The 14,620-nt window shown below is 33.8% G+C and overlaps 1 protein-coding gene across 1 annotated transcript in view; it reads left to right on the top strand.

Annotated features, from left to right (window-relative positions):
- The window catches only part of XPO4 (exportin 4), a 110,661-nt gene that overhangs the window by 70,198 nt on the left and 25,843 nt on the right, over positions 1–14,620 (top strand). The window contains 5 exon segments of the mRNA XM_079138832.1: positions 22–179; positions 430–604; positions 13,650–13,772; positions 13,774–13,827; positions 14,387–14,529. Coding sequence (XP_078994958.1) covers positions 22–179; positions 430–604; positions 13,650–13,772; positions 13,774–13,827; positions 14,387–14,529 — 653 coding nt within the window.

The following is a 14,620-nucleotide window of genomic DNA, read 5'->3' as shown; positions in this document are numbered from 1 at the left end:
ATTAGTAATTCTTTCTAACAGGTACATCGAAAAATCAGAGAAGATTCAGATATGGCACAAGATTCTTTGCAGTGTCTTGCCCAGTTAGCTTCTCTTCATGGACCCATCTTCCCAGATGAAGGATCACAAGTTGATTATCTAGCACACTTCATTGAGGGATTGCTGAATACTATCAATGGGTAGGTATATTTACCCTTTATAACTGAGAATGGAACTTTTCGGGTTTTCCTTGTGTTTAACAGTGAAGGAAAAAAGAAACTAGTGGATTTTTTTCTCCGTTTGTATTTTGACATAAAGTCATATGGCTAGTTTGGAATTAATACACAGATATACCTTTAAAAATGAATAATTGATAATATTTGCATGTTTGGAAATGAGTTGTAATTTTTCTTCTACTACACTTAATAATCCTCATCACTTGATTTATAGAATTGAAATAGAAGATTCTGAAGCTGTGGGAATCTCCAGCATTATCAGCAACCTGATAACTGTATTCCCTCGAAATGTTTTAACTGCCATTCCCAATGAACTTTTCTCCTCCTTTGTTAACTGCCTCACACACCTCACTTGTTCTTTTGGGCGAAGTGCTGCACTGGAAGAAGTGGTGAGTGACTGTTGTAAAATACATTATGTCCTTTTTTCATGAGGAAATTTATGCTGCCTTTGTAACATTTTCTCATGACATGTAATTATTCTAAGAGTGTTGGTAGCAGTTCTTAAAAGTACAGTTTTGTTCAAATGTGTAAATTAGTTGGCAACATGTGTTTGGAAACATGACCTTTAAAATTTGGGGATTCAAAACAGGTTAGTAGTGAAATTTACTGGTTTTAGGATTTTAATTTTGAGATAATTGGAATACAATGCTTCTATTAAAAGTTTTGTGAAAAACCCATTTCACAAGTTAGCAGGGTACTGCTTTGTATATGGTGTGATTATGTGTAATTTTATATGTATATTTATTCTGATATTTTTTATTTTGGACTTATTCAGAAATTATGTAAACATGATTCAGTTCAAATCGTAGCTATCTTTATTTCGATCAGACACTGCTCTTTAAATTTTTTTGGTAGAAACATTTAATAGTATATTTTGGTAGGATCTAATTAACATAAATATTAAGACTAATAATACTCATGACATTTTTTAAAGATTTTCAGATGTACATTTTCCAAATTTATTTTTAAATTCAGAACACATGTTCTAAAACCCCTTGAAAACACAGCTGCTTTTGTAAAGTTACTGTGAATAACTACATTAATCATGGAAATTGATTTTTTTTCCTACAAAATAATTATTGTTGAAATTATTCATTTTTATGAATCAAAATGTCTTTTAAAAAATTATAAGAGAACAGTATTTGTAGATATCTGTTAGAGTTTTATGTTAAATTACAAGTAGTTTTAGTGGGACTCTGGCAGTGGGTCGGCTTTTTATATCCCTTCAGAGGTGTTCAGAAAATGAAGAACTTGGATATGATTGTGTTTATATAATTCGATGAGAGGAAAGTAATTGGGTCAGACAGGAAAAATGTAAGTAGTAGAGGAATAGAAGTTTAAAACCATTGTATGTGGGGTTTATATTTCTTGGGAAAGTAATTTTATTTTCTAAACATGAAAGTCCGTGGAAAATTTAAGTATTTAATCTTTTGTCAAATTCCTCTCAAGTGATCCCAGATTCTGAACTGGTCAGGTCTCATTTAACATGGCTTCATTGTACTTTTCCCTCTTGGTTTATTTTCTCCCTAAACCAGGTAGATTAAAGAGTTAGCATGTTGATCACATATTTAGAAACATAGCTACCTTTTAGTTTCTGTTTGTGGATTAAGAGCAGTCCTAACATATAAACAAATGGCTGAACATTACATTAGTGGTTTGCAAATTAAAAAAAAATTTTTTTTTGTAGTTGTAGATGGACAGCATGCCTTTATTTTATTTGTTTATTTTTATGTAGTGCTGAGGATCGAACCCAGTACCTCACATGTGAGGCAAGTGCTCTGCTACTGAGCTACACAGCCCCAGCCCCTGGTTTGCAAGTTTTACATTCAAATTTTTTTTTTTTTTAATTTTAAGCAGGAGGCTGACGACTTGACAATTTTCTGTCAAGTTTTAACATAGAAGTATTGGAGTATAGGAAGTCTAGATAACCTTTCAGAGAAGCAGGTACATCTTCTGCTTGTTTCACAAGAAGGCATGCTCTGATATGCCTCATAAGTTTCATTAAGTAAGGTGTTATATTTTTTAAAGTTTTAATTTTTTAAATTGATCTGTTTTATTTAGTAGTTCTTTTAAAAGTCATTGGTCATATATTCTAATGAACAGAGAGAAACAGTGTTTAAAACTTTGCATTAGTTGTGGAAGCCACATTGGAGATGAAGTTGAAGACTGAGAAGATAGTAGCCCTTGCACAGTGACTTGCGTGAAGATTAAACAAATCCTCCTAAATGTCATTTCAGCCTCACTGTTTTATTGTATTGTACATACTGGGGAATATACAGCTAATAAAAGTTCATGAACAAATCCAGTCAAACCAGATTAAACTTTCTGGATAGACTATTGTCTTTTGTTTCCTTGGTCACCCAGTGGTTACATTATTAGTTCGTAACACATAGTAGTTGTCCTGAGATGGAAAAGTGTATGAGGGAATGATTTTTTAAGGAAATTCTGATACATTAATTAATATTAAACAAATAAAAGGCTTGGGAGCCAGCATAGTATAGAAAGATCATGAAATTTGGTGGGAGACAATGTAGATATGAACTGAGTAATCATACAGTGCAGGATTGTGGGCAAGCTGCTTCTTCCCTTTTTCTGAATTTGTTTTCTCATTGGTAAAGTCAGAAAAATAATCCCTTATGAAATTTTATGACATGGATTAACTGTATGGAAGTTCCTATGTAGTGTACACAGTAAAATGTAGAATAATAATTTTTAAAATGAACCTTTATAATGGTTGATGGACTCTATTTTATGTACTATGTCACTGTGTAAGACCTATTAAGTCTTATTTTGTACAAACCAATGATTTTTTATATGTTAATTTTAAAAAGTGTTTTTCTGTTTTTCTTTAATATTGAAGGAATTTCTTTTCTGTAAGAAACATGTTTTGCAGATATTTTGTGTTATATAATACTTTTTTTTCAGAACTGTTATTTATTTAGGATACTTGATAATTCTGTTTTCTAAGCAAATCATGTCTTTGATGGTAACTATTTTGCTATACCAAGAGGAGAAAGAAAAAAAAAAAAGCATCTTCATGGGAAGAAAATTCTTGATACTGTTGTGTTTTGAAATATGTCCTTGCTCAGTGACTTTCGCCTTGCATAAAGAGATTGTATTTATGACTGTCATTTGACTTGCAGTAAACTGAGAATCGAAAAAAGTAGTTCCAGTCTTCAGCACATTGTTCTGTTGAAGTTTCTTGGTATTTCTGGAGATTTCATGATGTCTCTTAAAAATGTTTTTTCATTACACCCCCAAAATCAAATTATTATCTATTTCAGACTCAGGAAGTAAAAATGATTGTAGAAATGAAACAATATTGTCTGAAGATTAAAATTCTAATAATTATTGTTCATTTTAGTATATCAACTATATCAAAATATATATTAGTGCATGCAATTTGAATTTGTTTAGTGAAATTTGAGGAAGATGTGACTTGAACTCTATTCATAGTTTCTTTTTGATTTCTTTTGTCGGTAGAGTATTTTTAGTCCAATGCACAAGCAAGATCATCAGAGAAACCCATGCAACAGGTGGGTAGAGTAGCTATCTGACAGCAGTGTGTTCTGTGTATGTATTTTGATGTGTGTGTAAAAGGAGAGTGTGGGTGTAGACATACTTACAAAGGAAGAACTTTACATTTGGTTTAACTTAAGCTCAGGACCAACAGGATAAATGGTCAACGTTTTATTTCATTCTAGCACCTGAGCTACAATCCCAGTCCCGGATATAATTTCACTGTTTAATATATTTTATGACTTGATTATAGCTCAGTTTTGATTGTTTAAATCCTAATAATACATAACCAGTGTTAAATTTTATAGAATTCTTGTACTTGAGATAGTGTGTTTGGTGGATTTAAAACAAGCTTATTTACTGTCATAACTATTATTCCATGCAACATCCCTGATATTTTTTATAATGCTATCATTAGAAACATAAATAGACCCTATGAGTTCCAGGGTTCAAAAACAAATGCTAGAGTGAGATGAAAAAGATTGCCTTTCAACCCCTTGTAAGTGAGAGGAGTTTCCCCCAAATGTCAATCCACAAGGGATACTACTTGCATTAATTCAGTTTCAAAAATATGTATTAACAGGTGTGGTGGTATAATATGTATGCATTACTTAGCATTAAGAATTTGGAAATTCAGGGTGGGATGTAGCTCAGTTATAGAACACTTACCTAGCATGTGCAGGCCTTGGATTCTATCAAGCATTGCAAAACCAAAAAAACAAAAACCGAGCATTTACAAGGAAGAAAGTATGTTAACCAAAGTAAAACATTTAAAAACTTGTTCTGTAAATTACAACTTGTTCATGTTTTTGTGGGGGTAGGTTTCTTTTTTTTTTTTTTTTTTTTTTTAATTCATCTCTCTAGGATTCTACTAACAGCTGCAAATACTTGTCTACTAAATCAATTTCTCTAGGGGGATTTCAGAAGCCAGGAATACTGTCAGCTTCTGAAAGTTAGGTTAATTTTGCTACTGTGAAGTTAGGTTAATTTTGCTAAAGACTAGCTAAGAAAACAAATATAACTAGATAGTGGATTGATTTTAAAGGTTTCTAAATTCTTGCTTTCTTAAATAGAGGGATCGTGAAATTCCACTTATCACTTTTTGTCATTTTGTCTATTAATGTATTTATTTCAAATGACACTATACTAGGCAAGAACTGAATACAGCAGATGAGTAACAGTATAAGCAGACATTGCTTTTTCATTTGATTGTTTGTATGTCCTTATTAATGTTTTATACTATGCAGTGGCAAATATTTTTTGTGATATATCATTGGGCTTGGTGATTATGCCACAGCCTGTAAATTTTTAGCTTTTTTGGAATATTTTGTTTATACAAAGTATAAATTTTATACATTTATGCTATTGAGAAGAGTAGTAGAATGAACATTCTATTACAAATGGGTGAACAGTCACCTGGATTTTAAAAAATAATATTATTGATAGAGCCTGCTGAATTTTTATCCCTATTCTGTTAATTACAAGCAAATTTTGTTGTGTAACTTGTTTCTGCCAGATTTTTTTGGTTAGTGAATCTCTCAGCCAGTGTTCTTTTTATGTTATCACAAGCTTCTGCCATCTTAATAGTTAATTTGATTTCATGCTCAAGTTCTTAAAAGCATAATATAGCAGCCAGCCTTGGTTGCAAATATGGAACCCAGAGTTCATAAGGCTAAGGAGCTTCTTAAATTTTTATTCTTTAGAAATAAAATTTCTCACCCATTTCATTGCATTTTTTTTCTGTCTGTCTCTCTATTATATACTGGGATTTGGAACCAGGGCCTGACACATACTATCTAAGCACTGTACTTCCGGACTATATTCCTAACCCTTTTTGTTTTTTATTTTGAGACTAGATCTCACTAAGTTGCTCAGTCTGGTCTCAAATTTGTGATCCTCCTGCTTCAGCCTTCTGAGTAGCTGGGATTATAGGCATGTACTACCATACTAGGCAAATCATACTTTTCTTATATAATTCTCATTATGTAAACATATGAAAATAATTTGGGGTTGAGGAATATAGCCCAGTGGTAGAGTTTGCCTAGCATATGAGAGACCCTGGATTTAATCCCCAGCACCAGGGAGGGAGGAATGGTGATAAGGAAAGTAAGATTTGATGATCAACAGAAGGAGATTTCAATTTCATGAAGAAGATTTGGTTATTTGCTGTTCATGGGAAAAAATGTAGTGGGAAGAATTATAGCAAATATCTACTAGTAACCATCATTCTGTCATTGATAAGGATAGATTTGGAGTTGTTTGCAGTATAATAACCAAACTTACAACTACCCTAGTATGATATTTATCTTTTATGCTTTTACAGTGTCTGACATTTGATTTATGTAGCTGGATAGAAATATAAAGACATATCTTAGTGCAATTCTAGGTTCACAGCAAAATCTGAATGAAAATACAGAGTTCCATATTCCCCCTAATAGCAACATGCACAGACAGCCTCCTCCCCATCAGCCTCCCATCAATATCCCTCCTCAGAATGTGGTACATTTTTTAGAATTGATGAACCTACACTGACTCATCCTTATAGCCCAGAGTCCATCGTTTCCATTAGGGTTCATTCTTAGTGTTGTAAATTCTGTGGGTTTGAATAAGTGTATGATGTGTCCACCATTGTAGTATCATACAGAATAGTTTCACTGCCTTAAAGATCAAATCCTCTGTGTTCCACTTATTCATGCCACCTGACCCCCTCAGCCCCTGAAAACCACTAATCTTTTTACTGTTTCTGTAGTTTCTAGAATGTCATATAATTGGAAACATACAACAATGTTAGATTTTAATCTCTCAAATTCAGTATGTCAAGGGTGGGGGACAGATTGACACACTGAAAATGTTCTTTCCAAAGCTTTGTTTGGCAACATTTTCACACAAAAATTAACCACTGCTTTTGAATTATATATTCAACATAATTACCAAACAATGAAAACAGGATTTTTTTTTTTCTGTGTCTGAAGGGCTGCATATTCACTCCTTACCACTTGCAAGTTAATTATGGGCACTGAAAGCGAAGTGCTGATATCGTATTTTGATTACCTTCTCCACCCTCCATTTCCAAATGGAGTAAAGTGGGGTCAAGTAGTCTCATAAGCTCTAAGCCCCTCTCCAAAGCCTTTCTGGCAGCAGGCCTGACAATACCGTGTGCATGAGCATATAGTGTCTAGCTTGGTCTCCTTAGTCATCTTGTGCACGTGCTGCTGGCTTGGCTGCTGGGTTTTGGCCAGAGTGGCTATGGAGCAGGGCCAAAGTATTATGAAAAAGAGCTAGGTTAGGTTTCAGTTCTCTGTGATTACATTGGAAGATCTAGTTGCCAATTGTCATCAACCACATTTCTCACACTTTGCCTGATGAGTTACTCGTACTGGTATTCAAAGGGAATCAGTTTTTTTTTCAGGGGTCTATAGTTTTTATTTTAAATTGCCATCCAATGAGTAGGAACTTAAAGTCTGCCTGTGATCTTCTCTTTTGTCTGTATCAGGGCTTTATAAAAGGGATCATTGAAACCTCTTTCAATGATAGACAGTTACATAAGATTTTTACATTTTATTTAAACTTTTCAGGGTATCAGTTATGATAACATGTATTCAATATATACTAAAAACAACAAGTAATTCTTAGAAAGTGTTCTACTTCTTTTCCTTTTGAGTTGTGGGTCAGAGGATGCTGTTCCTAAGTTCCTGTTAAGATGTGTTACCAGTCTGTTTATTTTGGCAAGATAAACTGTTAAGACCTAACAAATGATGTCTGCGGAGCACATGCTTTGTTAAGTATATAAACAGGCCACAGATGTTTCTATGGGAAGAAAGTGTTTTATTCATCTGTGTTCCAGTGTTTAGCTCTTAGCACTTCATATGTTTTTGTTGAAGGAATAAAACCACCTTCTCCCCCCACTAATAGAAAACCAAGCACAATGCTTAGGCATTTTAGTACTATTTTTGATTATTTATATTTATTCTGTCATTCACCCTTAACCATATGTGACTTTATGATGTCCAATATAACATATGTAGTTCTAAAACAAAATAACTATGCGTGAACCCACAACTCAAGAGCATTAGCAGTATCTGCTTGATCCTACTAGCATATTCTATCCAAGGCTTATCTCCCTCACTGTTCCCCTACTCTACCCCCAACAGCAGAGATGACTCCTAGTCTGAAGTTTTATCACTTCTTTGCTTTAAAATTTTTAATCATATATATGTATTCCTATAAGTTATATCATTGAATATTATACCACAGTTTATCGATTCTTATAAATGGATTTTTAATGTTGCTATAAATATTCTTTTATATTTTCAAAAGTTTTTCTTTTACGTGTGTGTGTGTGTGTGTGTGTGTGTGTTTGTGTGTGTGTGTGTAACTGAACCCAGAGGCCCACACATGTTAGCCAACCCATTTGAGAATTTTTCTAAGGTATAAACTTAGGAATGAAATTTTTGGATTATAAGTTATGTAAATGTTTGCTTTTATAAGATAGTGTCAAGTTATTTACTCAAGTAATTGGATCTATATACATGTTCATAGTGGTGTATATGAGTTTTCATTGATCCATTTCCTCTCCAGCACTAAATGCTAAACAAGTTAAAATAGGGTCTTTGTTTTCTCAACTACTAACAATATTAAGCTTCTTTTCATATATATGCAATTCTTATGATTCCTCTTTTGAAATGCTTGTTCCTGTCCCCTGCTGTTTTTGTTTTGTTGTTACTAATACTGTTGTTTGTCTATGTAGTGCTGGGGTAAAACCCAGGTCTTTTGTACATTTTAGGCAAGTGCTCAATGGCTAGGTATAAAATATAATCCTCCTTGCCCATTTTCCTGTTGGGTTGTTGATCTTAATGATTTTTACAGATTCTTTTTTATGTTCTGTATGCTAATTTTTTGTTGGTTTTATGTGTTGCAGATCTAGTCCCTTGGTTTTTTTTGTTGGTTTGTTTGTTTCCCTTTCACTTTATGGTCTTTCCCCTTAATTTGGAATAAGTTTAACTATAGCAGATTTGCAAAGATACATAACAGAGAGTTTCCACATACCTTGTACCCACTTTCCCCCTGATGTTACCATCTTACATAACCATAATCCCTTTGTATTATAAATTAACATTGGTATATTTTTGATGATTTCTACTGAAGTTCTAAGATGATAATATGAAAGGCAAACCATGAAGTATTTAGCAGGAAGCACTTCATCCAGGCTTTATTTGGATTCCACCAATTTTTCCACCAATATCCTCTTCCTGTTCCAGGATACCCCATTGCATTTTAGATTTGTGATATCTTATGATGAACACATGTTCCTCATCTTACTGTAGTTGAGATGATGATGATGATAATTTCCTTTGCAATTTTAGTTCTTTCGTTAGACCTTTTCTCTTGTGTTTCCTTCTAAATACTTCATGGTTTGCCTTTCATGATATTATCATCTTAGAACTTCAGTAGAAATCCAGTTTGATTTTTTTATGTGGATAACAGGATTTTCCAGCACATTTATTGAATAAGGCTTTATTTCTTGATGATCTCCCAGACCATCTCTATCACATACCTAGCTTTAATGTATAAGTAGCTATGTCTGTTTATTTCTGTACTTCTATATAACTTAGTCCTAACAGGAAGTCTGGCTAGGTAGTAGACATGTTCCATCACCTCAGTTTTCATCGAAAGAGTCTTGAGTCCTCTATTCTTCCATGTAAATTTTCAGTTCATCAAGTTTAATTGTTGTTGGTATTGTAATGAATATTTACAAAGAGTGGGCATCTCTACTGTATTAACTTTCTCTGTTCATGATTGTGACATTTTTGTATATTAATTTAGATCTTATATTATTGCCTTTTAAGAAAGAATCAAATTTTTCTTAAGAACTTGTATTTTTGTTGATAACATGTCATATCTTTGTAAACTTCATTTTTCTTAATTGTAAACAAATGGGATACATGTTGTTTCTCTGTACATGGAGTAAAGGCATATCATTTGTGTAATCATAAATTTACATAGGGTAATGTTGTTTGCCTCATTCTGTTATTTTTTTCCCTTCCTCCCCACCCCTCCCACCCTTCTTTTCCCTCTATACAGTCCTTCCTTCTTTAAACTTCATTTTTTTAAGAAATATTTTTTAGTTGTAGATGGACACAATGCTTTTATTTTATTTATTTATTTTTATGTGGCAGTGAGGATGGAACCCAGTGCCTCACATGTGCTTGGTGAGCCCAATATCACTGAGCCACAACCCCAGCCCCAAGTAAACTTCATTTTTCAGATTACTTCTGGCATAAGAAATGCAGTTAGTATTTGTGTATTGAGCTGTTTAGTAACATTTCAGAATTTTTATTGATTCTAATAACTTTTTATTCCCCATACTGGGGATTGAACTCAGAGGTACTTTACCACTGAGCCACATCCCCAGCTCTGTTTTATGTTTTATTTGGAGACAGAGTCTCACGGAGTTGCTTTGTGCCTTGCTATTGCTGAGGCTGGCTTTGAACTTGAGGTTCTTCTGCCCCAGCCTCTCGAGCTGCTGGGATTATAGACGTACATCTCCACACCTGGTTCCTGCCCCTTTTTATTTATTATTTTGAGACATGGTCTTGCTCAGTGGCTTAGGGTCTCACGAAGTTGCTGAAGCTATCCTTGAATTTATAATCCTCCTGCCTCAGTCTCCTAAATTGCTGGGATTATAGGCATGTCATCACTGTGCCCAGCTGATAATTGGTCTTCAGAGTCTTTGGTTTTCTGTGGATAAAAATATCTGCTGTAAATAATGACAGTATACTTTTTTCTTTTCAATCTTTATAATTTGTGTTTGTTATTGTTTATTTCTTACTTCCTCTTGTATACTGATGAAAATAAGTAGTAATAGAAGATACCTTCTGTTTCATCATAAAGAACAATGTTTGCAGTAGGATGTTGAGCTGTTATTTATGAGTATTGATATTAATTAAAAGCTTATCTGCTTAATCTATTAATGTGATAAATTGCATATCTAGATTTTTCTAATGTTAAAAATTACCCTGCCTTTCTGAGTTGAGTCCAACTTGATCATGGTATGTCATGTTTTTTTAATGCTCCATTGGATTTGCTTGGTATCAAAGTTACACCAGCTTCTCGTGTTACTCTCAAACTCATTCTCTTTGGATTAGTTTGTATGAAATTGGTTGTTTTTGTTTTTGTTTGGTTCTGAGTAGTTGAGTAGGTCTCACCCATAAATCTACTGAAACTGGTATTTTCTTTTGGGGAAAAATTTTAGATTTTTAAGTGGTTATATATGGGAATATTCATATTTTTCTTTTTATCCCTTGATCCAGTTTGCTAAGATAGATTTTTGTAAGAACTTGTCAATTTCTTACAAGTTAAGTTTTTGCTTTTATTTTGTTCTTCACATTCATAATTTGAATTTCTTTACTAATGTTATAAAGATGGTATGCACATTGGAAAAAGTCATTCAAACAATGTACAAAGTTAAAATTATCCAAAGTTTCTATCAACTGTCACATATAATTGTACTATCATTCAAATGACTGTCTTTCCTGGCATCTCTTGATTCCCATGTAGAACTTCTTAAAATTCTAATTATGAAGTTTTAATACTTGTTGAGAAAAGCAAAAATTTAGAAGTAAACCAAGTTACTTGTAGTTTCATCTTCCAAAACTTACAGTTCTGATGTATTTTTTCAAAGTTTTAAGGCATAAATTAGACTTAAAACAAAATCATTGCTTTTCATTAATATTATAAGCCATTTCTTATGTCCTTAGCTAGTAAACAGCAGAAAATTGGTTTAGTAAATCAATTTACTATTTATTCCACTATTTTAAGTAATGCTACAGCAACTTTCTTACATATAAAATACCTTGTGACGTTCTTGTTCAGTAGATACTCCTAAGTAAGTTTCATTTTCAGTTAACCCTTCAATCAGCCCTCCTTACCCCACCTCCCTGGCCCCACATTTAGGCTTCTCTGCACAGCTGCTTTTCCATAAATCAGACAGTCTTTTGGAAAGTGGTTAACTCCTAGAGAGAAGCATGAAAAGTAATGAGCAGTTCAAACAATATTAGAGTTCCTTTTTATAGCTTTCTTTGTTCCGTATAAGACTTCTTCCTGGTGGCTTATATAAAGAACATTTTAAACGAAATAGTCTTTTAAAACTTGCAAAAAAGAATCAGGATAAAAATCAAAGACAATTAGAAGAAAAGAATAGCTCTGATAAACTGTGATTTTTAGTTTTCTTCCAGACACTGTATTCCTCTACATGGCTTCCAAACTCTTGTCTTTGCACATTTGGCTTCTCTGATACTACACATTCCTGGTATTTCTCCTGCCTCAGTGCCTTCCTCAAGCTCCTATGTGGGTTCTTTCTTTGTCCTTATTTTAATTTTTTTGTGATGCTTCACATCAGACCAGGGCCTCTTGTATACCAGGTAAGCACTGTGCCACTGGGCTGTAAACTCCATCCTCTGTCCTTAGTTTTTTACCAACACCTTCCTTTTAGGTCAATGCTCCTGGTTTTATGAATTTTAAATTAAATATTTAGGTAACTATATGCCACATTTGCATTTCCAGCCCTGACCTCGTCCCTCCAATCCAGATGTATATCAGTTAATTGACATCTCACTTGAATTCCTTATTTGTATCTTATACTGAACATGTCCAAAAGAGAAACCTTCCTTTCCCTGTACATGTTATTTCATTCGGTCTTTAGCATTTTAGGAAATAGGCCACCATCTTTCCAGCTGCTCAGGATAAAATTTCAGATGCCACCTTTGCTTTTTCTTTTCCCTCAGACTTTCATTTTCCTTCCTCCAAAGTCTGTACTCAGTCTGGCTACTTGTCAACACCTCCCTGCTACACCAGATCTCCATCATACTTTGCAGTGTAGGCGGTATGCTTTTCTTTTAAAGAGCTTTATCATGTGTTACCAACTCTGTTTATAACATTGCAGTGGCTTTTTGCTGCGGTTAGAAGAAAATCCAGTCTCCTGATCACTGACTTTCAAGGCCCTCTGAATCTGTTCTTCCTGCCACCTCCATCCTCACCTCAGGTTATTTCGCGACCTATCCCCTGTATATTCCAGGTCCACTATCATTCTTTCTGTTGTGTGAAATTCCTAGCTTATTCCTACCTCCTGACTTTTTTTTAACTTTTAAAGGTAGAATGGCCTTTTAGCAAATTAGCTCTGCCCAGGCAGATTTTGTACCACAAAATAGCTCTGTAAAATAACCTGTTGATGTGGATTATCTCCCTTAACCTGTGTGTCTGAAAATTTCTCCCTTATTTTTAGTAGTTTAATTTTGGTATAAAACTTTAACTCAGAAACAACAGTTCTTTATGAACAAGAAAGAATGAGATAAAAGGAAATCAGGAATAGGGAACTCAGTAATTTTACTAAGACTTTGCAGAAAAGAGTGTGTGTGTATAACATCGTGTAAGTTTTCCACATTTCCTTTGTTGGAAGAAAACTGTACTAATGGAAATAAACAACAAAAGGCGGGAGGCACAAATTAATTCATTTCCACTCACAAAGTGTTTGTGATTATTAAACTTTTAATTTTTCTTCAGTGAAGGGACAGTTTTGATACTTCTCTAATATTACAAAATGAGTCAGATAGGTAGGAAGTGACCATTTTACCTTTTTATTCTAGCATTTTTTTCTTATTTACTATAGAAAAATATTAATACTTTTTTATTTGAAAAAATACATGTTCCCAAAAGCCCTGAACAGGTAGTCTTCTAAAATACACAGTAGTTTCAGATTGCATAAGAATTATTCAGATTAAGTTAGAAAGATTTTAGAAAATTTAACAATAAGAATCATAATTTTTTTTTTTTTTTAAAGGAAAAACTTATAAACTATGTGACTATGATGCCCATTTTCTTTCTCTGGACATATGTTTTATGAATGTTCTTTTCTTTTAGCTTGATAAGGATGATATGGTATATATGGAAGCATATGATAAATTGTTGGAGTCCTGGTTAACTTTGGTCCAAGACGACAAACATTTCCACAAAGGCTTTTTTACCCAACATGCAGTTCAAGTTTTTTAATTCCTATATTCACTGCCACCTAGCTGCTCCAGATGGCACAAGGAATTTGGTAAGTTTTAAGCCAGGTGGTAATTAAAAATCATCATAGGCTCTGTTTCATCTTATAATAATACATAAAACTAGAAATGTAAGATAGACTCCCCCCACCCCCCGAGAAAATTTGCTGAGTTCAAAAGTGGTCCTTGTTGTATAAATGAGTTCTTATATGGGGAAGAAAGTTGCTTTTAGTCACCTCCTTTCAGTTTTCATTTACCTACCTTTGTCTCGTTAGTTTTGCAGTGCTAATGAATGACTTCCTATATCCAAAGGACCAGAAATCTTAAAGATCATCTTATTGACAAGTGAAATTCTCCAGTGTGGGAGGTGGGTTGTGGGTGTGCAGTTAGCTGTGTTTACTTCATGCACTGGGGAGTGATATTTCTACATCCTTCTGTATTGTGCCTCTCTTATGATAGCCACTAGAGCTGTTGTCATGTTAGAAAGGAGTCCATAGACAGCTGCCCTTGAAGGTTGACTTTGTCCAGCTCTTTTCATATTTTATAGGGTCTTAGAAAATCCTGAACAAGATAGTGCAGTTCCTCAATGTTATTTTCTTTCACCTGTAATAGACCGCCAATGGTGTAGCCTCTCGTGAGGAAGAAGAAATAAGTGAACTTCAAGAAGATGATCGAGACCAGTTTTCTGATCAACTAGCCAGTGTAGGAATGCTAGGAAGAATTGCTGCAGAACACTGTATACCTCTTCTGACAAGGTACACACAGTCCAAAGAAACTCCATGGATCTAATAGTCTGTATTCACAATTCCCTGGAGAGCACTTAAAGTGTTTAAAGACTTTAAACAC

This window comes from Sciurus vulgaris (genome assembly GCF_902686455.1).
Source record: "Sciurus vulgaris genome assembly, chromosome: 4".
NCBI lineage: Eukaryota > Metazoa > Chordata > Mammalia > Rodentia > Sciuridae > Sciurus > Sciurus vulgaris.
The sequence above is the reverse complement of the archived record's forward strand: the minus strand, read 5'-3'. Positions and strand labels throughout refer to the sequence as shown.